At 43.3% G+C, this 22930-nt stretch overlaps 2 protein-coding genes across 3 annotated transcripts in view; one reads left to right on the top strand and one right to left on the bottom strand.

Annotated features, from left to right (window-relative positions):
* The first annotated feature begins 1768 nt into the window (after window positions 1-1768).
* ddx39ab (DEAD (Asp-Glu-Ala-Asp) box polypeptide 39Ab) lies at window positions 1769-8458 on the top strand. The gene is made up of 10 exons (XM_058404939.1): window positions 1769-1909; window positions 4052-4260; window positions 4373-4500; window positions 4589-4865; window positions 5148-5266; window positions 5431-5562; window positions 5659-5768; window positions 6640-6784; window positions 7928-8075; window positions 8168-8458. The coding sequence occupies exons 2-10, from the start codon at window positions 4053-4055 to the stop codon at window positions 8182-8184; spliced, it is 1284 nt and encodes a 427-aa protein (XP_058260922.1). The 5' UTR covers window positions 1769-1909; window position 4052; the 3' UTR covers window positions 8185-8458.
* Window positions 8384-22930, bottom strand: part of si:ch211-106h11.3 (CCN family member 1) — a 14650-nt gene continuing 103 nt past the window's right edge. The window contains exons 1-5 of one of the 2 annotated variants that reach the window (XM_058404941.1): window positions 22754-22930; window positions 18062-18275; window positions 16178-16600; window positions 15251-15435; window positions 8384-13546 (exon numbers count right to left, since the gene is read on the bottom strand). The exon at window positions 22754-22930 is cut by the window's right edge and continues 103 nt beyond it. In XM_058404941.1, coding sequence (XP_058260924.1) covers window positions 13241-13546; window positions 15251-15435; window positions 16178-16600; window positions 18062-18275; window positions 22754-22810 — 1185 coding nt within the window. In that variant the 5' untranslated portion in view covers window positions 22811-22930 and the 3' untranslated portion in view covers window positions 8384-13240. Of the gene's footprint in view, window positions 13547-15250; window positions 15436-16177; window positions 16601-18061; window positions 18279-22753 lie in introns of both variants that reach the window. The other variant, XM_058404940.1, reaches the window with a different exon arrangement.

Below are 22930 nucleotides of genomic sequence, written 5' to 3'. Positions count from 1 at the left end.
ATCCGACTTGACTAACCTGTGGGTTTTTTCCTCATTGGTTGTTCATACTTTACTCGCTGTCCACTTGATTAGGAACACCTGTACCTTCATTCAGTTCTCTGATTTCACTGCTGATTTGCAGACATGGCAAACTTGAGAGTTTACACAGAATGGAAAACTTTACACAGCGTTAAATGCGACACACAGGCAACGCCATGCCGTCCTGTTGGGCATCGAGGCAGGGAAAGAGGGCAGAGCCAAAGAGGGAAAATATTGATGAACCAGAAGAAGCAGGTCCTTCTTCTGTGTCCAGCTCGCACCTTGAGAAGCCCATCATCAGTGAGTCTATGGCAAAGTGCTTCTCTGAGCAAAAGGTGTTCAGGTGTAATGTACACAGCACACAAACGCTTTAAAGAAGGGTCTTGTTAAAGTCATGGAGACAAAAGAATCATCAGAGATCCCTCAAAGACTGATGTCCAGAATTAATTAACAATTGTCCATTTCTTGTTACAATGGGATAAAAGTTGTGTGTGATACATTCCGTCCCATCGTGTGTCTCTGTTGGAGCCCGAATCTGGTTTGGAGATGGATAATGGATGAATCAAGTGTCAAGGATTACTGAGAAGAGGAGAGCAGAGAACCAGAAGGAGAAGAGGAAGAAGAGAGCGAGTCAGTGGATCTGTCACAGTTTAAGCCTGGAGACTCCTTCCATGTTTAAGTCCCTATGCATGTGTGGTTACTATAGAAACACTAATGAGCACATTAATATAAACCTATGATTTGTGTTAAAGCGAGAACTTCTTTCAGAGCTGTGCGATTCGAGAAAATGAATCAACACCCTTTGATTCTGATTCCAAGTACACCGAAACTTTCGTGTAGGGCCGAAGGGATAGTTTATATTTATATGCTCTTAAGTTCACTGATCAGGCATAACATTATGACCACTGAGAAGTGAAGTGAAGTGAATAAGACTGATGATCTCCTCATCATGGCACCTGTTAGTGGGTGGGATATATTAGGCAGCAAGTGAACATTTTGTCCTCAAAGTTGATGTGTTAGAAGCAGGAAAAATGGACAAATGTAAGGATTTGAGCGAGTTTGATGAAGGGACAAATCTCCAAAACTGCAGCTCTTGTGGGGTGTTCCCGGTCTGCAGTGGTCAACAAAAGTGGTCCAAGTGGTCACCACAACAGTGGTGAACCAGAGGCAGGGTCATGGGCGGTCAAGGATCATTGATGCACGTGGAGAGTAAAGGCTGGTCCGTGTGACCCGATCCAACAGACGAGCTACTGTTGCTCAGATTGCTGAAGAAGTTAATGCTGGTTCGGATAGAAAGGGGTCAGAATACACAGTGCATAAGGGTCAGGGCTGTTTTGCCAGCACCAACACTATATTAGGCAGGTGGTCATAATGTTATGCCTAATCGGTGTATGTTCTGCTTGCAGAAGGTCCTGGAGGTCCATTCTCTGCTGTGTAACTGAATTGATGTATCGACCCGCTCGTTTCTTCATTAAGAAAAGGGTTCTAAAAGGCTTTTAATTGATCTAGAAGGTATTTAATTTCCTCAACCTGCTGGATCAGAATGAAAGTGACATGTGCTTGCGTCTACATTACCAGACATGGGTGATGAGTGAGTAAAACTGAAAAACGAAAAACCACATCGAATAGGTGGAAAAAAGTAGGAATTACGCACAATCTGGCAACACAATATACCCGCGGTTTCATTCCTCGCTATTGATGGACGGACTCGATGAACCAATCGCAGCGCACCAGGGGAAACCTCTCACGATCATGGACATCCGAAATATCCAATGATACTGCGTCTTATAGGAGAGGGCGGGTACTTCCGGGATACAGTATAAACCCCCAGGCCTGCGCGTGTGCTTCTAACATCTTTCCTCCTCCTGCTCCGGGTTTATTCGTTGTAAAGGTAAGAATAGTTTATATAAACCAAACAAGATATCCAGCATTTATAGCTGTTTTTGACTATTTTCTTTAGCTAAAAGTGGCCAATTTGTGTTTTTGTATGAATGAAAAGTAACTAAAGTAGTCCCGCTGCGTGTTGGCTTATTGAAAGGCTTCGGTAAGCGCGGTGGCTAGCTAGGCTAATTAGCATAGCGGGCTATTTAGAGCAAAACTACGCGGTTTCAGAGTTATTGTTTAATAGGTCGAAGAGTAATTGTTTAGTAGCTCAAATACTAACAAAAGCACAGACAAGTGTATATAATAAAACGCTGGGAATAAAAAAAGATTTAAACGGTAAACTGCACACATTTGTTCGGCTAATACCCGGTTAGCTATTAGCATTAATGGTGGCCATTGTTTCCAACGAACACTGTTTCTGAGAGCAGAAATGTTTCATTTCTTTCCTTTTCCCTTTCTCTCCCTCACACACACACACTCAAACACTGCGCATAATTATCTATAACTATTAAAAAATATATACATTTATGTGGTTCGCATCAGCGCGAAGAATTCAAGGTTCAATCCCAAATGCGTATCTAGGAGACATGTAGAGCCCTAGCTAGGGTTTAACGGCAAGGTACCTCAGCCCGTCTGTGGTGCACAGGGGAAGGGAGTGGGCGGGGATTTGGAACGCGGTCACGACTAGTTTGATGCAGTTTGCTCGTGCTCTTTTTAACTCTTTCGCTGCTTAATTGATGAAATATGTATTCGAATTTTAGTTTCTTTTATTTTACATTTTCTAAATATATTTTATTAATTAAATCTTTTGTCTATGTATAGGAATATCATTTTTTTTAAAAACGAGAAAACATTATACCTAAAAATATTTTTTCAAGTTGATTTTAAAATATGATGATGATAATGATAATAATAATAATAATTTGGAAGTTGTAGCAAAACTATTGACGTGTGATTTATGGAGTTTATGGTGGTGAGGAAGGTCAAAAGAAGACAACAAATACTTAATGTTAGGATATTTTGAAGACCAACTGAAGTGAGTTATCATTAATTGTATATTTTTGAAAAAATATATTAGAAATATTTTTAATTCTTTAAATCTTATTTGTACATGTACTATGAAAGTGTGTGTATATATACATCAGTCTTATTTGTACATATAATAATTTTAAAATATATATATATATATATATAAAATACATTTATAAATCTTTTCATTTGTACATTTAATATTTAAATTTTAAATTTAAATATTTAAAAAAATTGTATACATTTTAATATTTTAAAAATCACGCTGGTTGTCTAAATGGATCTGGAGGAGTATTAAATCTTATTTTTCTGCAGCTTTACATTAACTGTATGAAAATAAAACAAATCGAGTATCAGATGTCAGTGTTTGGTGTTGTAGGGAGGCGGATGGTTTGAGCCAACAGTTTGTCTTATGATATGCGCCGCGATCTCTTACACAAAGTGACCGTCTACTTCGTTTTGTTCTGAAACATTAGCGTTTAACAAAGTAAGAGAAGACGGTGGAAAGGTCTGTGGATAAACTCGCTGAAACTCGCCATGCCGAACAGAAGTTGCATATTATTAGTGTTAGCATGTAACAGTGCTTTTACATAACGATTGTTAAGGAGACATTTTTAAACACGCGCTTTAAAAGATCATAACCAGTTTATTTAAACCCAGCTGAACAGGATTTCCCTGAAGGCCGTGGTGTTAGTGTGGCTCGAACCTTCTCGCAAAACCGGAATGAAAATGACTTTTTATTCTATTATGGGTCTGTCTTCTTTTTTTGTTTGTTTTAAATCTCCTGCAATTTGCTATTATTTCATGTCTCAGAGATGGAGTTTTGGTAAAAAAAAAAAAAAAACTCATTACTGAGTGCTTTGTTTTTATCTCCTGGTGTGTTGAGTTCTGTTATCTGTACATACACTATGTTGCCAAACGTTTTGGGACATCATTGACTTTAGGGATTGGGTTCCCTTCACTGGAACTAAGGGGCCGAGCCCAACCCCTGAAAAACACCTGAATTCGATGATCTGTAGGGGTGTCCCAAAACTTTTGGCAACACCATGTGTATATAGACGGGGTACGGAGTGTGAACTTTGTTTGAGGTCAGTCTCCTCACGTTTCTGTGTATGTCCAGAATGACTGACCAAGACCCTGAGACTGAGCTGTTGGACTACGAGGAGGATGATGAGCCTCAGGGAGCACCGGAGAGCGCCACCCCGGCCGGGAAGAAGGAGGTGAAGGGTTCCTATGTGTCCATTCACAGCTCTGGGTTCAGGGACTTCCTGCTCAAGCCCGAGCTCCTGAGGGCCATCGTGGACTGTGGCTTCGAACATCCGTCTGAAGGTATAAATAAATAGCATGGATATAGAAATGATTAGAGTTTTGAATCTGATTGGAAGTCATTTAAAGGAGGAAATCGGGTGCAACACTGAGTAATCGTGTGTGCGTGTTTCAGTGCAGCACGAGTGTATCCCGCAGGCCATCCTGGGCATGGACATCCTCTGCCAGGCCAAATCTGGTATGGGGAAGACAGCAGTGTTTGTTTTGGCCACACTGCAGCAGATCGAACCTGTGGACGGACAGGTACGTCTTCCGCTCCTCCACCTGCTGTCTGGATCTGTAAACTCCGTCAGCTGTACATGATGGTATGTGTCTCATGTCGTCCAATCAGGTGTCGGTGCTGGTGATGTGTCACACGCGTGAGCTGGCCTTCCAGATCAGCAAAGAGTACGAGCGCTTCTCCAAGTATATGCCCACGGTGAAGGTGGCGGTGTTCTTCGGCGGTCTGCCCATCAAGAAGGACGAGGAGGTGCTGAAGAAGAACTGCCCGCACATTGTGGTGGGGACGCCAGGACGCATCCTCGCACTCGTCCGCAACAAGACCCTCAGCCTCAAAAACGTCAAACACTTTGTCCTGGACGAGTGCGATAAGATGCTGGAGCAGCTCGGTACCAACTTTTAATCTTTAGTCTGATCTCTCGACGCTCTGGACGTTTTCTCTACTGCACATCATCTTGTTAGACAAACGTGATGAGAGATTTAGTGTGGATCTGGCAACCACAGCTGGTGCTCCTTAACCCCTCTGGTTTATTGACCGTTCATGGTGCAGTGGAGAAAAATGTGCTGGAGCAGAGACCAATTGAATTAATATCCATCTGTTAGTCTTGTGTATTTATTAAGTCTCTCTCTTCCCCTCCCCCTTTCTTTCTCTTTCTCCATCTCTCTCACAGATATGAGGCGTGATGTTCAGGACATCTTCAGACTCACTCCTCATGAGAAACAGTGCATGATGTTCAGTGCCACTCTGAGTAAAGAGATCCGGCCGGTGTGCCGCAAGTTCATGCAGGATGTGAGTGTTTACTACACACTGCACCACTACAGGAAATGACTTCACAGAGCATAACCTAGAGACTCTTAGCCTTACAGAGTATATCATCCTTTTCAACCGTGTGTCCCTTTCTCTCTCTCTCTCTCTCTATATTATTATTATTTTTTTTTTAATTTTATGATCAGCCGATGGAGGTGTTTGTGGATGACGAGACAAAGCTGACGCTGCACGGCCTGCAGCAGTACTACTGCAAACTGAAGGACAGCGAGAAGAACCGCAAGCTCTTCGACCTGCTCGACGTTCTCGAGTTCAACCAGGTGAGAAGGCGTCATGTGAGAGCGACTCTCCTCTCCTCTGACCCCAGGTAGCTGCATGACACTAATCTCTGCTGTAATCCCTCTTTCCTCCTGCAGGTGGTGATCTTTGTGAAGTCAGTGCAGCGCTGCATGGCTCTCTCTCAGCTGCTGGTGGAGCAGAACTTCCCCGCCATCGCCATCCACAGAGGCATGGCTCAGGAGGAGAGGTATGTGTACACACCCGCTGCATCGATCCAGTTTAAACTGGTTTCACTGTTAATATCCCTGTGGTTTGTTTCATCTGCTCTGTGATGCTTCACACCCTTTATACGTGGCAGATAACATCATGTGGTAATAGACAAGGAATAAAACTATAAGGATAAAGTCTCAGACACTTTAGAATGATAATCAGGGCTACACACACACTCATACAGTCTTGCTGTTACAGGAAAATGGTCAGCAGGGTGCTGCAATGGGACCCAACACAGTTTCCTGTAACATCATGTCCCAGAATAGGCCCCCCCCCCCTTTGCATTCAGTTACACTTTATTTATTAAATAGCTCTGTTTATGGTGGGGGGGCTTATAAACAGTTCCTTCAGTAGCCCCTCTGCCCCGTACTGATACCGGAGGCTCCTTCCATATAGGTTGCCAGTTCCTAACGGAAAAGAACAAACGTGTATATAGATTAATAACCAGATCACTAATCAACACGGGTCTAAAAGCTACTCGACCCCTCCTGACCAATCAGAAGTGTGAATGAGGTGTGTTTAGAGTAGAAGGTCACCATCAGAGCACAAGGGGAAAAGTACAACAACAAAAATGAGCCAGTTTCCACTATTTCACAGCGCTGTGTTTTAAGCGTCATCCAAGTAAACAGCCTCGAGTCAAGCTGTGTGTAAGGCACTGGGTTTTTTTTTTTTTCCCCCCACTTGCAGTACAGATGCTGTTCTGTCCTTCAGCACTGAGAAGACTGGAGTGTTTATAATCCATTGCAAAAACATACACACTCAGTGTGTTACCACGAGACATGTTAATGATGGCAAATGTGAAAACCCAGAATCGTCTCCTGTTGTGTTTAAACTGTGTGTGTTTTCAGGCTGTCGCGCTACCAGCAGTTTAAAGACTTCCAGAGGAGGATCCTAGTGGCCACAAACCTGTTCGGCAGAGGGATGGATATCGAGAGGGTCAACATCGTCTTCAATTACGACATGCCTGAGGACTCGGACACGTACCTGCACAGGGTGAGTCTCGCTCTCCACTCGGCTACTGGAATTCATTCTTAAAACAAACAAAAACGCATCACACGGGCATGACTGCTGTGTGTCGGGTGTACAGATTTACTGTGCCATTGTAAATGGCCCTGAGCGTTTAGAAAGCTATGCTCACTAGACGTTGGGGTTTCTACATCAAGCTGTGTGTGGGATCTTCAGCAACGTTATAAACACACTGACCGACTCTGTTTCTATTACAGTCTTTGAAACGGTCCTCATGATTAGTGTCAAGTTTCTCGAATTAAAAAGAACATCAAAAAAATATTTGCTAATCTAGAACGTCCTAATGATGGCAACACAAAATAGACTTTTCTGTGAGGTTTGTTTTTTTAATCCAAAACTGATGGTAAAACCAGTTAATGTTGATGTTCTAGACACTGGAGACTGGTGCATGAAACACAGCGGTAGGTGGATGAACTGGGAATTTCAAGAATTTGTCTCTTTTTTATTTATTTTTTTTAAGCCAGTACAGCAAGTCAGGAGTGAGGAAAATGGTAAAATATCATATTATACACTGTTGTCTTTATTTGTCTCACTTACATTACTGCACAGTGAAATTCTTTCTTCACATATCCCATCGCTGGGGGTTGTAGGGTGGGTTGGGGGCCAAGTGGCAGCTTGGCTGTGCCTGGGGCTGGAACCCCGAACTTCTGGTCAACGACCCAGAGCTTTAGCCACTTGAGCTACCACTGCCCTTTCTCGCAAGAGAGCTAATGGTTCTAACATTTAGAACATGGTTGGTTTGATTCCCAGTAACATTATCACACATTGTTTGGAAGCCAGTCTTCTCACCACAGAGTCGGTCCTGATTCAGGTTTTCATTCGGTCTAAGCAGAAGATACACCCAAGTCTGTTCATTCCAAATCAGCAGATGAATCAGGTGTGGCTGTTGCTTGATTAGAATGAAAACCTGCTAGTACACACACTTGCCAGCCCTTTCCCGGTTAGACCGGACATGCTAGATTAGGATCTCTGAGTCGTTTGGCTAAAATGTGTGATAGTCTGATTATAAAATTGAAAAATTTGCACAAGTATTTGAAGGTGCTCTTCTTTTACAGGTGAGCTGCCTTTAGGTAAATGATTGACGTTAATCCATGTGTTTTTCCTCCGCAGGTCGCTCGTGCCGGCCGTTTCGGCACAAAAGGTCTGGCTGTAACGTTCGTGTCCGACGAGACGGACGCCAAAACCCTCAACGACGTGCAGGACCGCTTCGAGGTCAACGTGGCCGAGCTGCCGGAAGAGATCGACATCTCCACTTACAGTAGGATCTCTTTTTCTTCCTTCCTGTTTTGCAGGACGGCGTTTATTTTTCCGACTTCACCCTGAACGCTTGTTTTTGTCTCCTCTGTGCAGTCGAACAGTCCAGATGAGGTGTCGTGCCACGTCACGACGCACCAGAGGACCACCAGCGCGCAGACGTAGCCGTGATCGGATGGTGGTCGGCTGGCTGCTGGAGGAGGAACGTCTTCGATGCATGTTGTCGGTTTTTAAAAAAAAAAAATCTGCACCTCAACAGTTTTTAACTTTTTACTGTTTCTCTTTGGGGTTGGGAGGAAGGGGGGGGAGTGAAAAGATGTCTGCATTTTTGTCCCAAGTCAACTGTTTTGTTTTAAAGGAATTAAAACTTTTTATACAGTTCCCGTCGATCATCTTGTTGCTGTTTTGATTGCCTCTGTATTAACACCAGCGGTGCTTTAGTGACTTCCTGAAGGTCACTGTGACCTAGTTTTATGGTTAAAAAGATCTCCATGATGCTCCAGTTGCTTTTTTTTTTTTTTTTTTTTGCTGTAAAGTTAGCATAAAATAAACATTATTTGGAGAAAGAAGTTTAAGCTCCAGTTTGTCATTTGGACCCTTAATGAAAGCTGGCGTGAGAGATAAGACATTTCTCATGAATTCTGGGTTCTGATTGGTCAGGTGTGAATGAGTTCTCTAAAATGGCAGTGCAGGATTGTGTTAACGATCTCGTTATGGTTTCTATGGTAACGGCTCATGTAACTAACAAGAAATGGATAATAAGTATAATTTCTTTATTATTTAAGTCACATATACATTACTTCTCATGTCCCGTCCTTGTGGGGTTGGGGTCAGAGCGCAGGGTCAACCGTGATGCAGCTCCCCTGGAGCAGGGTGGGTTAGGGGCCTAACAGTGGCAGCTTGGTGGTGCTGGGGCTTGAACCCTGATCTTCTGATCAACAACCCAGAGCCTTAACCACTATTTTTGGTTTAATTACAAAAAATGTTTGCAAAAGATCCTGGGTTATAAGAGAAACAAATCACTTTAGGAAAAGAGTGAAAAGTTCTGCAGCTTTCCTTCAGCAGCATGTCCCCAAATTACACCTACTGGAGTTTAAGATTAAAGCGTCTGTATGAAACTTTTCTCCAGTCACCATAATACTTTCGGAGCAGCAGGTGGAAGAGGGCAGGATGCTCTTCAGCTCATAATAATAATAAGGCTCTCTATATTTACCCCCGTGTGTGATCTTTATTCTCACTAAACCAACAACTGCCTAATAGGAAAATAGTGTTCTAGATCTCTCACCAGATTAAAAGGCTTCATTAAGGAACAGATGCAGATCTCATTAAAATGGATTTACTGCACACACACTTTGTGTAGCAGGTGTGTGTCCTAAAAAGGGGGGTGGGGTTATAAAAGAATAAATGTATTTTATTTTCATAATTAATCCTATATTTTACTCATCTAAATAGGTTTTCTAATGAATAGCTAAGGTTTCAAATTCTCCTATCAGGTTGAAGGAGAAAAGCGTGAACTCTTGACATTTACTGAGAGTCTGAAAGTGAAACGAAATGAAAGACTTACGAACGTAAAAGGAAAAAGTCTGTGTTAGCATCTATTTCACTAAAGAAACATGTGCAAAAACATTCCCTAGGGTTAAACAGCTTTGTTCCTCACATGCAGAGAGCTAAATACAAACATAGCAAGGGGGTAGGTTACAGATCAGGTATAGTGAGATCGTCTCCCCTGAAGATGTGATCGTCGATGTTTACAACGCTGTGACTGAGGAGAGAGTGGAGTCTTAAAATGGAGTGAAAGAAACGTAACGAAGCCTAAAATCAGACGTGAGTATTGTGTTAAGTTTCTGCCATCTGGTGTGTTTTTATTTTCTACAGACTATTTAATCAGAGAGGAGTGGTTAAACAGATAGCTGGTGTGTGTGTGTGTGTATAGAGACAGGATGTATTTTTGTGGACATTTCAGTTACTCAAAACTAAATAACTACAGGAGCATTAGATTCTGAACTGTATGATTGTCTATACTATTATTAATATTAATTATATGAATAGAGTTATGAAGAGGAAACCAAACTCTCTAGATGTCCAGCACTGGGCATCAGAAGCACTTTACAGACAGCCGATATTATTATACACTGATCAGGCATAACATTATGACCAGTTCCAGGTGCCGTGAATAAGACTGATGATCTCCTCATCATGGCACCTGTTAGTGGGTGGGATATATCAGGCAGCAAGTGAACATTTTGGAAACAGGGACAAGTGTAAGGATTTGAGCTTTGAGTTTGATGAAGGGACAAATTGTGATGGCTAGACCACTGGATCAGAGCATCTCCAAAACTGCAGCTCTTGTGGGGTGTTCCCGGTCTGCAGTGGACAGTATCTCTCAAAAGTGGTCCAAGGAAGGAACAGTGGTGAACCGGTGACAGGGTCATGGGCGGTCAAGGCTCATTGGTGGACGTGGGGAGTGAAGGCTGACCTGTGTGATCCGATCCAACAGACGAGCTACTGTTGCTCAAACTACTGAAGTTAATGCTGGTTCTGAGAGAAAGGGGTCAGAATACACAGTGCAGGACGGGTCAGGACTGTTTTGGCAGCACCAACACGATATTATGCATGTGGTCATAATTTTATGCCTGATCGGTCTGTAGATATAAAAAGAAGCTTTCTCAGATGTACATCATTCGACAATGAGAAAAAACCCAAACCACAGTGCAAATGAACAGACCAGCTTTACTCAAACTAAACACACTCTAGCTGCTTTAGAGGAACATTCGGATTCGGAAAAATCACATGTACACACTTCCACCAGCGAGGTTTAACAGGCGTTACTGTGCAGTGTTCATCGCCTCGTGCTGCGTTCACACATACACTCATTCTCTCTCTGTGAGTCTCCAGTCTTTGTACTATGGAGTCACCGGCTACTGGTTGCCATAGTAACAACGTTTCTCGGCAGGTGGAGCAACTAGCATTACACACTTGACGTCAAATCAAGACGTTTTCTTGTGGCTAAAATGGAACATTCCGGGGGAAGATTTGGTGTCAGCACTGTTTATCAGCATCATTTCAAACAAAATGAGGGAGGAGTCTGTCTTCTCTCCCATTGGTGCAGCGAGTCACTCCGTATTTGCATAAACTTCAATTTCTCTGGACATTGTTACGTCGCCGATGTGGACACGCCCACGTCTAGTCGCAGACGCTCGCTCATGTAGCCGGAAGTCTGCAGCTCTCGTAAATGGACGCTATCCGGTCGCTATGAGCCACTGTACGTGTGAATGCAGCATCACTCAACAGGTCTCCCATTAACACACCCCTCATCTTTACATGCAGAGATAATCTACATTTACACGTTTCAGATCACAGAACAGCATTGCATCCAGCTTTCTCAAACCTGTTCATGGCGGATTCTGCTTGTCCAAGATGGCCGCTACCTTTACCGTCCAACTGTTTATGACTTTATATAAACATGTCTTCTTTAAGTGTTTAACAAACATTCTGACAGCTACAAATACACATCAACAAATACTTTAGAAAATGGACAGTGAGGGTTTTTTGTTGGATGTGGTGTTAAAGATTAGCTCAGTAACTAGCTCAACTGTTTTGTTTGGATGCAAATTGGGGGATTATTATAAAAAAACAACAACAACAACAACAACAACAACATGGAAGTGGAAAACAGTGAGAAACAAGGCTTTTACAAACATTCCACCAATGCGACGTAGCTTAAAGGAAGTGTTGTATAAGTTTGAGATGTTCACCTGCACGTAATAAAGTGACGTCACTCTTTAAATTCTACTGCACAAGCTGCTCAGATCCTCAACTTTCTGCCTCTGGACCTATCCTAACCTAACCTATCCGAATCTATCCTCATTTGCAAGCTAGGCTGCTTAGTTAGCCGATACCGGTTAGCTAGCACTGGTTGCTATGGTTACAATCAAAGCAGCCATAAGCAGCATTTTCGTGGACACCAACCAAGGTGTAATCTGGATAACGTGTTCAAAGCATCAAATGTGATGGTGCACATATTTAAAAACGCACAACTATAGACACACGTTTAGCCGAGCCGAGCCGAGCCGACGGGGTCTGGTGTGCACATGGAGTGTACTGGATGGTTTTTGGTCTCGTTAACGATGGTGATGTCACCTCGAAGCGTCGTGCATGTTAGAACCGGGAGGCAGAAACGAGACCCGCGGCGTCATAAAGACGGCGTCATCATGAGCGGCATCCGTCTGGGCTTCAGCCATCCGTCACTAGATTACAGAGCGACTCGGGAGCGGCTCCTGCTCGTCACTTTTAAATTACACGTTTACTTCATGCGCTGGCATTTTTTGAACCGTTTTCTTTTATAACCGCAAAACCAGAGGGGCTGCTGCTCCCAGGATTGTAATTTGCACCGAGTCAGCGACTCGACGCATGGACGCCAGAACGCCGGGGCACTTGGCGAGCGTTTCTTTTTCTTTTCTTGGATCCTCAAATTCAAATAAAGACAAATCTCTGGCACTGAGAATCAGGGCCAAAGTCAAGTTCATGTGGAATAAAGCCACATTCTTCTATCCCGGGCAAACACGTCTGTTTCCAGTCCAGGAATCCATCATGTTTCCCATCGTCACGTGAAGTGAGAGCTGTGGCAAACGTGAGACGTTTATCTTACACACAATAAATACCATCATATCGTTATTATAATAATAATAGCTGCGTATAAAAAAAAGCTGTGAGAGTTTATAAGCTCATCCCATCCTCTCATCTGTCTGTTTTTTTCTGTCTGGGGCAAATGGAAAACCCTCCTGAAGCACATTTCCCTCTGTGCAGATTTGAAAGGATTCACTTCTTACAGGTCCGACCCTAATCACACATTCTTACGCTAGTCCACTAGTCCAGCAGCCCTTCTCAGTCAGGGTGCGTTTGTTTATATGAAACGTCTTCTTCATAAGATCATAACCTTTTCTCCTCCTGCAGGTTTCTTCAGTGATTCTCAGCACATCTACGATGGAATAAACTAGAAAGTGTACACTACAAGTTGGCTAGACTAAATGCTCCAGGCCGCTCTCGTCCGCTCGTCCACGCCGTCGTCTGGGGTCGCCGGTTTGACATCTGCTCCTGAGACGAGCGTCTACTCTATCGGGGATTGGCTGGGGGAAAAGGAAGGGGCGGAGTCGGGCGTAGGCCAGGCGGCTAGTCTATGAACTTGTGCGTGTCTCCATAGAGCCAGCGCTGCGGCGGGAGCGAGGCTTCGTTCAGGTGATCGCACTGGTCGCTGCACTTGCAGGACTGGATGAACATGACGGGTTTCTCGAAGCGCTCGCCGTCGGGGCAGGAGAACACCACGGACGAGGTGCGAGTGCGGCGTGGAGAGCAGCAGCGGCCGTCGCGACACACGCCACAGTAGTTGGGCCGGTAGAGACGGGTGCTGCGGCAGCCTGCGTAGTGGAGACGTAACGGCTCGGGAGACTTCTGCGTGCGAGAACATTTCCTCCCTTTCTGTTAAAGCAGAGAGCAGAAGAATTAATGACACGAACCAGACACTTTCACCACAACATTCAGTGTGGTTTGATGTGATAAACATCACTGTTAATAACTTTATCACGAAGTATCATCAGTCCCACAGGAGGGTTTTTTGTGATTCTTGCAGCCAAAAATGCTAGATTTTGTGGCAAGATTTATCTCTGGTCAATTAAATAAATTGCAAGATCCTCAGAATATCACACAGTTTGAATTACATTTTCTCTTAAACAAAGCAAAGTAACCGCACAAGCTCGTGACTAATCTTAGAGCCAAGACAAAGCATTAAGCATTAAAACCTACTAAAATGACCTGACCTAAATTAGCTGTAGCCATTTTGCTTTGAGTAATAAACACGGCTAATTAGGTTAGCTAGCAGATGGATGGATGGATAGCGAGATTATTAGCTTAAAATGGAATTAGTGTCGGTTTTCTAGGGGGCAGGAGTGACAGATGTGGAAATGACACATGGCTACAAAACAATGACGAGAACACTGAAGAGATATTCAAGAAATATTTTAAAACATGGCTCGTGTTGGGTTTAGGATCTACTGTCACATGATGATAACCTTTTCCTGAGATAAAATACCAGTGCCAATGGAAACCTGACTGTGTGTGTGTGTGTGTGTGTGTGTGTGTGTGTGTGTGTGAGAGAGAGAGAGAGAGACAGACAGACACAGAGAGATACAGACACACAGAGAGACAGACACAGAGAGAGAGAGAGAGAGAGAGAGACAGACAGAGAGAAAGAGAGACAGGTGTTTGGGGAAAGGACAGTGAAGGTCGATATAAACAACAGAAACACTTGGCAGTTCCGAAGCAGCGATGTGTCACATTCACCTCATACCACTAACAATAACAACAGGTGCTCCAGACTTAGCGGAATTAGCTAGATGTGCATGGAGCGTCCTAATCCCATGGAGTTCCCCAGGGGATTTCTAGAGTAATGAGGAAGTGAAGGTGACCTTCACTGGGGGGTTCGTTAGAGGGACAATCTCACCAAACATGACATGTTAGCATTTTAGGGTAAAGGACTAGCTGCCCAAAATGGGGTATGCAGTTTGTCAACTTTAAACCATTTCCTGAATAACTCTTAGAATTAGGTACATGAATACACAGAAAGATTTCCAGTCCAATACTTGGCTACGAGTCGTGAGGTTTGTAGAAGACGACTCACAGTACACTTGTTTGTGGTAAGCACATGATACCTGAAGCATTCAGGGAGCAGAAACCACAGAGCCCTCCTTCTTCTTCATGCTTTCTATCAGCTCACAGGTTAAACTCACAGCTACTTAGCTACAAGTCAGTGCAAAGAGAAAGGAAGAGCTGCCATTTTTGTCCTTTCTCCTTCGTTGAATCTGCTGTTCTGATGGGTGAATTTTTTGGGGATTTGCTCAGCTATCTAGCTAGCTATCTACTACCACTAAATTGCAAAACTTTTTCTCGTAGCAATGGTCTAAACCCCGACCTACTGCTAAACCTGTATTAGCACTGTGTCGACATGCTAGCTGGGAAAAATTATTGAGTATAAGCGGCTGCTTGAGCCAGATCTGTGCAGGTATATGATTTCGGCTTTCTAGAGTGTTTCAGTGTGTTTTTACAGGGAATGCTGAAGGGAGGGGATCTATGCAGGATCGCAGCAGCGCACCGACAGGCAGAGAGCTGACAGGAGGAGTGCAGTACCTTCACAGGCACGGCCATGGAGCTGCAGGGTCTGATGGTGCACAGGCGCGTCTCCTTCACCAGCTTGCACTGAGCGTTCTGGTTGGTGACGCGGGACGACACTCCCATACCACAGCTCCGAGAGCACGGAGACCACTTGGTAGTCTGGACCACACACTTGTCAGGGCTTCCCAGTTTCTTCCAGGCTGAAGAGAGGAGGAGAGTGAGGAGAGGGGGAGAGGGAGAGAGGGAGTCAGTCACTACACAAGCACCATTCACCAAACCACCAACAATGATGCACAGAGAAGGTGATTACGCAGTGGAGCAAAAAGCTGGGTGCTTCAGGCAAGCATATATATATATTTATATATTTTTATGTGTGTGTGTCTGGTTCACAAGGCTCCATTGGAAAATAGTCACACACCACTTAAAGGCAAAGGAAAACATGGTTAGATCGAAAAAAAAAAAAGGATTTCCCAGAAAGTATGTAACATACAATCAGCTCCAAAAATATTGGCACCCTTATGCAAGCCAAGCTCAATACATGTATGAACATGTGGTATGTACAAGCAATATACTGATAGTACATTTTTCATTTCAGCCGTGTGACGCCTTGTTGTCTTGGATACGCTATATATTTACCTAATTTTTCTTCCTTTGGGGTCGACTCGTACATTACACCAATTACACGCTACACACAATTCACGCTCATACGCAGTGGAGTCTCTCTTATGGTATGTAAATGGAGAAATAGGTTCAGTTACTTAACTGTATTAACTTAATAAATAAAAAAAGATATTAAAGCTGTGGGTTATGGAGTACGAAGGCAGGATTTACAGATGATCGTGTGTAGCCATGTGTCAGGCTCCAAACCTGATTTGAGAACCTGCTACTTATAAGTTTACTTATAGACACACACACACACACACACACACACACACGTCTCACCTGTCACGCTTTTGTGACCGCGCAGCTTTTCCCACTTCCTCCCTACATCCATCAGCTCGTTACTGAGCGTGTCCTCTGGCCCAGTGGGGTAATTCTTCTGGGTAGGATAGTGCTTGGGGAAGGGTTTAGGGTAGGGTGGGAGGTGAGGGTAGATATATGGTGGAGGCTGTGGGACTCTGTAGACAGGGGGCAGCACTGAGGAGTCACGGTGGCAGTCCACACTCGGGCAGCACTGTCCCGGCACTTTAATCAGCCTCGGCGCGGGGCAATCAGGCGACGCCAGGAGCACTTCTGTAGGGCAGAGTGGCACGCAGCCCACAGCACCGTCGATGCACGTGCACTGGTGCTTACATCCTGCGCGGAAGTCCTCGCCATTCTGGTACATACGACCGTTATACTCACACGAGCGGCCTTCCAGTTTGGCTGTAAGAGAAAACGCGGGAAAGGGTTGCATTTTCAACATTGTTCATAATGTTGAGGATCATTCTGTGCGACTGTGGTGTCTCTTGCTCTAGACAGAAAGCTAATATTGTTCTAACCTTAGAGTTTAGCTTCAATCACCACTCACACACAAGACTACTGTCTGGCTCAGTAACACAAATTGTACTTAAATAGTCTTGGAAATGAGTCTGTATTAAACAGATTAAATATATAAATAGTTCTGGATGTGATATTATCCAAATTACGCAGCGATCTCTATCTTAAATCTACTGATGGTGGTGTGGAGCATGTAATGAACAAGCCGTGTGAGGAGTGTGTGATGATTTAAACATGGCATGTGCACCACGCTAAGCTAGAGGCTATAAACTTCTATTATTATTAGCTACAATCGCTTCATAGCTCCAGCACCAAACTAAAAATCTCGGCCGATTGACTATATTTGGGGGGGAAATTGTGGATGCTTTGTTTTTGGGCATTATTATTATTATTTTGGTTCTTTGTAATGAAAACATATTAGGCAGCAGAAGAATTAATTATGCTGGACAGAAATATCTGCAGAGAAATAGATTAATAAAGTTTTTAATGTGGATTTTATAGTGCAGGTTTATTCTGAGCCCAGGCAGGAATTTTGACTTGTTTACAGATGACGTTTGGTTTGAATCGAGCGTTGGCTCTGTCCATCATGCTCGGCTTCATGCTTCGACAAACCCTCAACCCAAACCCAAATAGTTCCTTTATATAGCAACATATAAATACTCCGGAATGTATGAGGCAACTCGCTCGGAAATAAAATTCAGCCTGGAGTCTTGATGAAGCTCGGTGAGGAAAACGCAGCATTGGCCCACTTTATAAGGATGTGGAGCGTTAAAGTAGGTCTAAAAGGTGTTATGGACCAGTTTTCCCAAAAGATCCAGGCGATAAGATTGTCTTAAAGGTGAGAGAGAGAGAGTTATGTTCATGCAGCAAGTCCAAACTGCAGGACTGTGTGTTTTGCTAACAAGAAGATCTTTATAAATGATAAAAAGCACATTCTAGCTGAAACATTTAGGGAGCCCCGTCTTCTTCAACTCTTCTATTTTTCTACTGGCTCACATGTTAAACTCCAGCTACATAAAGTTACTGCAAAGAGAAAGTTCCAGCTATCATGATTAAATATGAATATGTCCTTTCCCCTTCGGTGAATCTGCTGTTCTGATGTCTGGGGGAATTTTATTTGGGGTTTTTCTGGCCAAAAAGCATACATGCTACACCCAAACTGTAGCCGGTGGCACATCTGTGTTTCTATAATGGACATTTTAAAATATTGTCAGTAATGGGTGTCTCGATAAGTAATTCATTTGCTTTCTTCCAGTTTTTCATGCACTGGAACATGATGAACACAACTGTTTCTCTGAATAGTCATATTTTCGAACAAAACAGAAAGGTCTGCATTGCGCGACTCACCCCTGCAGATTCCGCGAGTGCTGCCCACGTCATTGCCGTAATTACACTCGAGCCCCTTGTGGTGATCACATGGCCGGCCCTCGTGGCAGTCCTGGTTTAGCTGAGCGGCACAAACCTTACAACACCCGCAGCCATCAGGTACCAAACTCACACCCGGAGGACACACCGGGCGCTCAGGAGGGCACTCACAAACCCTCGGGCATCCTGCCACAGCCTGCTGAAAAGAGAGGATTCCAGATTTAAGATTTTTATTTGTGACATACACAGATATATACAACATGCAGGGAAATGAAAATCCGTCAAACGCAGTCAACTATATTTAAGAAAGTGAAGAGAGAAGTAGTTTGATGAAGGGCCGAATTGTGATGGGTAGACCACTGGATCAGAACATCTCCAAAACTGCAGCTCTTGTGGGGTGTTCCCGGTCTGCAGTGGTCAGTATCTATCAAAAGTGGTCCAAGGAAGGAACAGTGGTGAACTGGAGACAGGGTCATAAACGGTCAAGGCTCATTGATGCACGTGGGGAGAGAAGGCTGGCCCGTGTGATCCAATCCAACAGACGAGCTACTGTTGCTCAAACTGCTGAAGAAGTTAATGCTGGTTCTGATAGAAAGGGGTCAGAATACACAGTGCAGGACGGGTCAGGACTGTTTTGGCAGCACCAACACAATATTAGTCAGGTGGTCATAATGTTATGTCTGATTACTTCTTGCGTGCTGTGGACACGATACACTCCCTGATCCTCAATCGCTAGTTATTAATCCAGCTGAAGAGCAGGTAGGAAATGTGTGGAAGGTTTTTTGCTGCAAACGAATCTTCATTAAGGATCTTAAGGTCGAGACTTTGATTGATTTGAGGTCTTGTTCACCGGTAAGTAAAAAAAAAACATCTGCTACTTAACTGCTTGTTAATATACCACATGCTGTGCCACAGTTTTTTTGTTTTTTAAATAAAATAAAACCCAGTTATTAAACAAAGGGAAGTGTGGAACCGTAAATCAATAAAAAAAAGGAAGTAAGATGTATTTAACCGTTATGTAAGGAGTCTCCCGTTTCAGTGCTCTGTGCCCTGTTTCTCTGTAACATGACAGGCTTGAGTTTTATCTTTCTAACTTTCTGTGAGAGAAAATAAAGAGGAGGAGGGTGAGGGAGCGACTGTTTATAGCTGCTATAAAGTAAGTGAGAACTTGTTTTGTGTTTCATAACATTCAATGATAATCTGTTCAAAATGTACATGTCAGTGTGTCACTATAAAATTAAAAACAAAACAAGACAAGCTCTGTGGTAAACAGGAATAAAACACTTAAAATGGCTTCCTTACAGCTGGGTGTTTTATTCCCTACTTCCTCAAGGTCTGTGTATGAGCTAATTGTATGTATTGGATCGAAATGATGTTTATTTCTAATTTTACTCAACAACCTTCGTCTTTCTGTAATAATTAAAAATAATAAATATAATAAAAATAAATGGCGTTAGCTGTGGCTGGATTAAACACTCAGTAACACCCTCAGCTCAGTAAGTCCAGGTCATCAGGTTCGTCGAGCTACGCGGTCATTCAGCATTCATTCAGCCTCAGTGACGGAATGAAGAGACTTCAAATAAACCGTGAGTCTGTGTAAACAAACCTTGACTATCGCTACCTTTTACAAGTTATTGTGACTTCCTGTAATGCTGTTCTTGTTTCTTGTTCTTTTTGTCAATATATACACCGACCAGGCATAACATTATGACCACCTGCCTAATATCGTGTTGGTGCTGCCAAAACAGCCCTGACCGGTCCTGCACTGTGTATTCTGACCCCTTTCTATCAGAAACAGCATTAACTTCTTCAGCAATTTGTAGCTCGTCTGTTGGATCGGATCACGCGGGCCAGCCTTCGCTCCCCACGTGCATCAATGAGCCTTGACCGCCCATGACCATGTCACCGGTTCACCACTGTTCCTTCCTTGGACCAGTTTTGATAGATACTGACCACTGCAGACCGGGAACACCCCACAAGAGCTGCAGTTTTGGAGATGTTCTGATCCAGTGGTCTAGCCATCACAATTTGTCCCTTCATCAAACTCAAAGCTCAAATCCTTACGCTTGTCCATTTTTCCTGCTTCTAACACATCAACTTTGAGGATAAAATGTTCACTTGCTGCCGAATATATACCACCCACTAACAGGTGCCATGATGATTATTCACGGCACCTCTCACTGGTCATAATGTTATGCCTGATCGCTGTATATCTTCACTTACTTATTTACGTTCTTTATCTGAGGCTACACCGATCTGCTCGAAGTCTTGATTCATTCAGATTGAATTTGTATTAAAATAGAGGACGGATGGTATAATGGATCTCATACAGAAATGTTGTTTAAAATACAATTAGTTCAAGTAAATAAAACGGATGAAGGGAGCAAGTCCGGTATTCAGTGGTGTGAATGGAGTGCTTGTCAGGTCCTGGTGGTGATTTGCTTTAGGTGGAGACTGAGTTTTTATGGATGTCCAGTGAAGACGTGCCAGGCTGTAGAACTGAAGGTATCTTGTCTGACGTGCGCTGAGCCGTGGGTTTAACGTCATGTGGAGTGTCTGTCGTTCAGAGCGGTTCTTAATCACTTAACCGTTAAAGCTGTCTTCGTCACGCTGCGTAGTTCAGTGTTTGCTCTGTTCAAACACACATAAATCACCTCATTATTCTACATTATGTACACAGCTTCGTGTTGTTCAGCCCTCCGTGACCAAATATCTCCTCATTTAGGATACTTAAGAAAGTGCACTATATCCTCACCATTTATTTCATTCACAGAGCGTCAGTACACACGCTCAAGACTGTTCGTTTAGCAGATTTCCATTCACACGCAGAGTGAAAAGACCTCTTCAGAGTCAGTCCTGATTTTCACCTGATAATTGCGTAGCTGTTTCTTCTCTCTGTCGTCTCGGTGAGCCAACTCGGTCACACTCCTTTACTGCGAATCATCTAGTCCAATCAGAGAGGTCCTGAGCCCCTGTAACACCCCCTACACTCACCAAATCAGCACACACACACACCTCCGACCTCCTCAAAGTTCTCCTCCCTTCTCAAAGCAAAACCTGTTTCAGATGTGGGCCGGAGATAATTCGTATTTACCCGATCTTTTCCCTCTTTTTAAATTACTTTGGCAGCAACACTGAAACTCGGTGCCAGAGAGGGTCTAAAGGGCCCGAGTGTTTCCGAGCAGTGGCTATTCTGAGCACCGTTTACTGCAACTAACGACCGAAACTGCAATAGCTGAAACGAAATTCATACCAGGCACGCAGAGATGTCACACCTTACACACAAACAGCTCGGCTTTAATGCTCAATAATGGAAAGTTGGAAAAAAAAGAAAGTTGTGTGTGCAAAGAAGATCTTTAATCAGGATCTAGAGACCAATATAATTATAGATTACATTTAAACTCATATATTTAAAATCATATTAACATCAAAGTGTCCCACTGACTTCACTCTCAGTGTGTGTGTGTGTGTGTGTGTGTGTGTGTGTGTGTGTGTCATGTGACCTTTCAGCAAAAACGCAGTTATATATTAAGCAGTAAGATAATTGTGTAACTATTACAGACACGGATGTTTATCAGTGTTATGGACAGTATATGGAGTACTGTAGCTGACTCTGTGTGTGTGTGTGTGTGTGTGTGTCATGTGACCTTTCAGAGAGAAAGCAATGTTGTATATGGAGTACTGTAGCTGACTCAGTGTGTGTGTGTGTTTATAATCACTGCGTTTTTAAAGACCTTAGCAGAACCTCTATTAGTATAATATAAAAAAGAAAAAGGGACATGAATTATGAACTCACTCAGGAAGAACTAAATTAGACTCCGGTCTCAGCTTTACTTCCCAGAAAAAGGTTCTTTAGACCCGCACCACAGAGGAGCATTTTTTGGTTCCTTAAAAAAAAAACCTTTTAAGGGGTTGCTCTTGTGGCAAAATGAATCATATAATCATTTCAAGCCACAGAAAATATTCCATATTATACAGACGTTCCTGGTGAGAGATGATGTTTTACTTTATTAGGGCACCAAAAGGGTTAAAGAACCAAAGAAACCATCATGAGGTTCTTTGAGGAGCCAGAATGGAAACACTAAGATTCTTCTCCTTCCCCTTCTTATTATTATTAGCAATTCAGTTAATTATTTGGATTTGTAAAAACGTTGAGAACCCCTGACCATGAAAGAACCCCTTTGGTTCCTTAAAGAACTGTTTGGTGGCCAATTTGTTGGAAGATAAAATAATTCCTCACCGTAAATGTCTACACAATGTATTGTGGTAAGTTTATTGAACTATACCCGGTTAAAAAGGTTAAAGAACCACAGACGTTCCACAGTTCTTACATCTCTGACCATTAAAAGTCTCGGGGTTGTGATGGTGCAATCTGGGGGTACATTGCTTAAGTAATATAACTCGATCTTAAGGAGCTTAAGTACGGGTTCTTCTACCACGTTGAGGGTGTTTGGACCCTGTGGGAAACTAATTGTAGTAGTACATGATGCCATTTCCTCCAAAGTTCAAGTCAGAGCGGTTAAACAGACCTCCTGTGATGGAGCGTAAAGGTAATGATGTTCCTGTGCTCCACACTTTCCACTGTAACGCCGAACCCTTGGCACTCATCCTGGCTGGAAACGACAAAGAAACCAGTAGAATGAAATGAGGGCTGATTTCTGGATGTTTACTCACCGAGCCGAGGGCCGCCATGACGAAGAGGAGAAAGCACATTACATCCCTCATCTTCATCTACTGAATAAAGCCAGGGGAGGATGTTTCTGCTGGTTTGTTTTGCTGTGTACTTGTGACGAAGGTGTTGTGGAGAAAGTGAAAACACACAGAATTAGCGTCCAGGTAAATGATCTCCTT

The sequence above is a fragment of the Hemibagrus wyckioides genome, linkage group LG12 (assembly GCF_019097595.1).
Source record: "Hemibagrus wyckioides isolate EC202008001 linkage group LG12, SWU_Hwy_1.0, whole genome shotgun sequence".
In the NCBI taxonomy this organism is placed as follows: domain Eukaryota; kingdom Metazoa; phylum Chordata; class Actinopteri; order Siluriformes; family Bagridae; genus Hemibagrus; species Hemibagrus wyckioides.
Note: the sequence above shows the minus strand (reverse complement) of the source record. Positions and strands in the feature narration are given on the sequence as shown.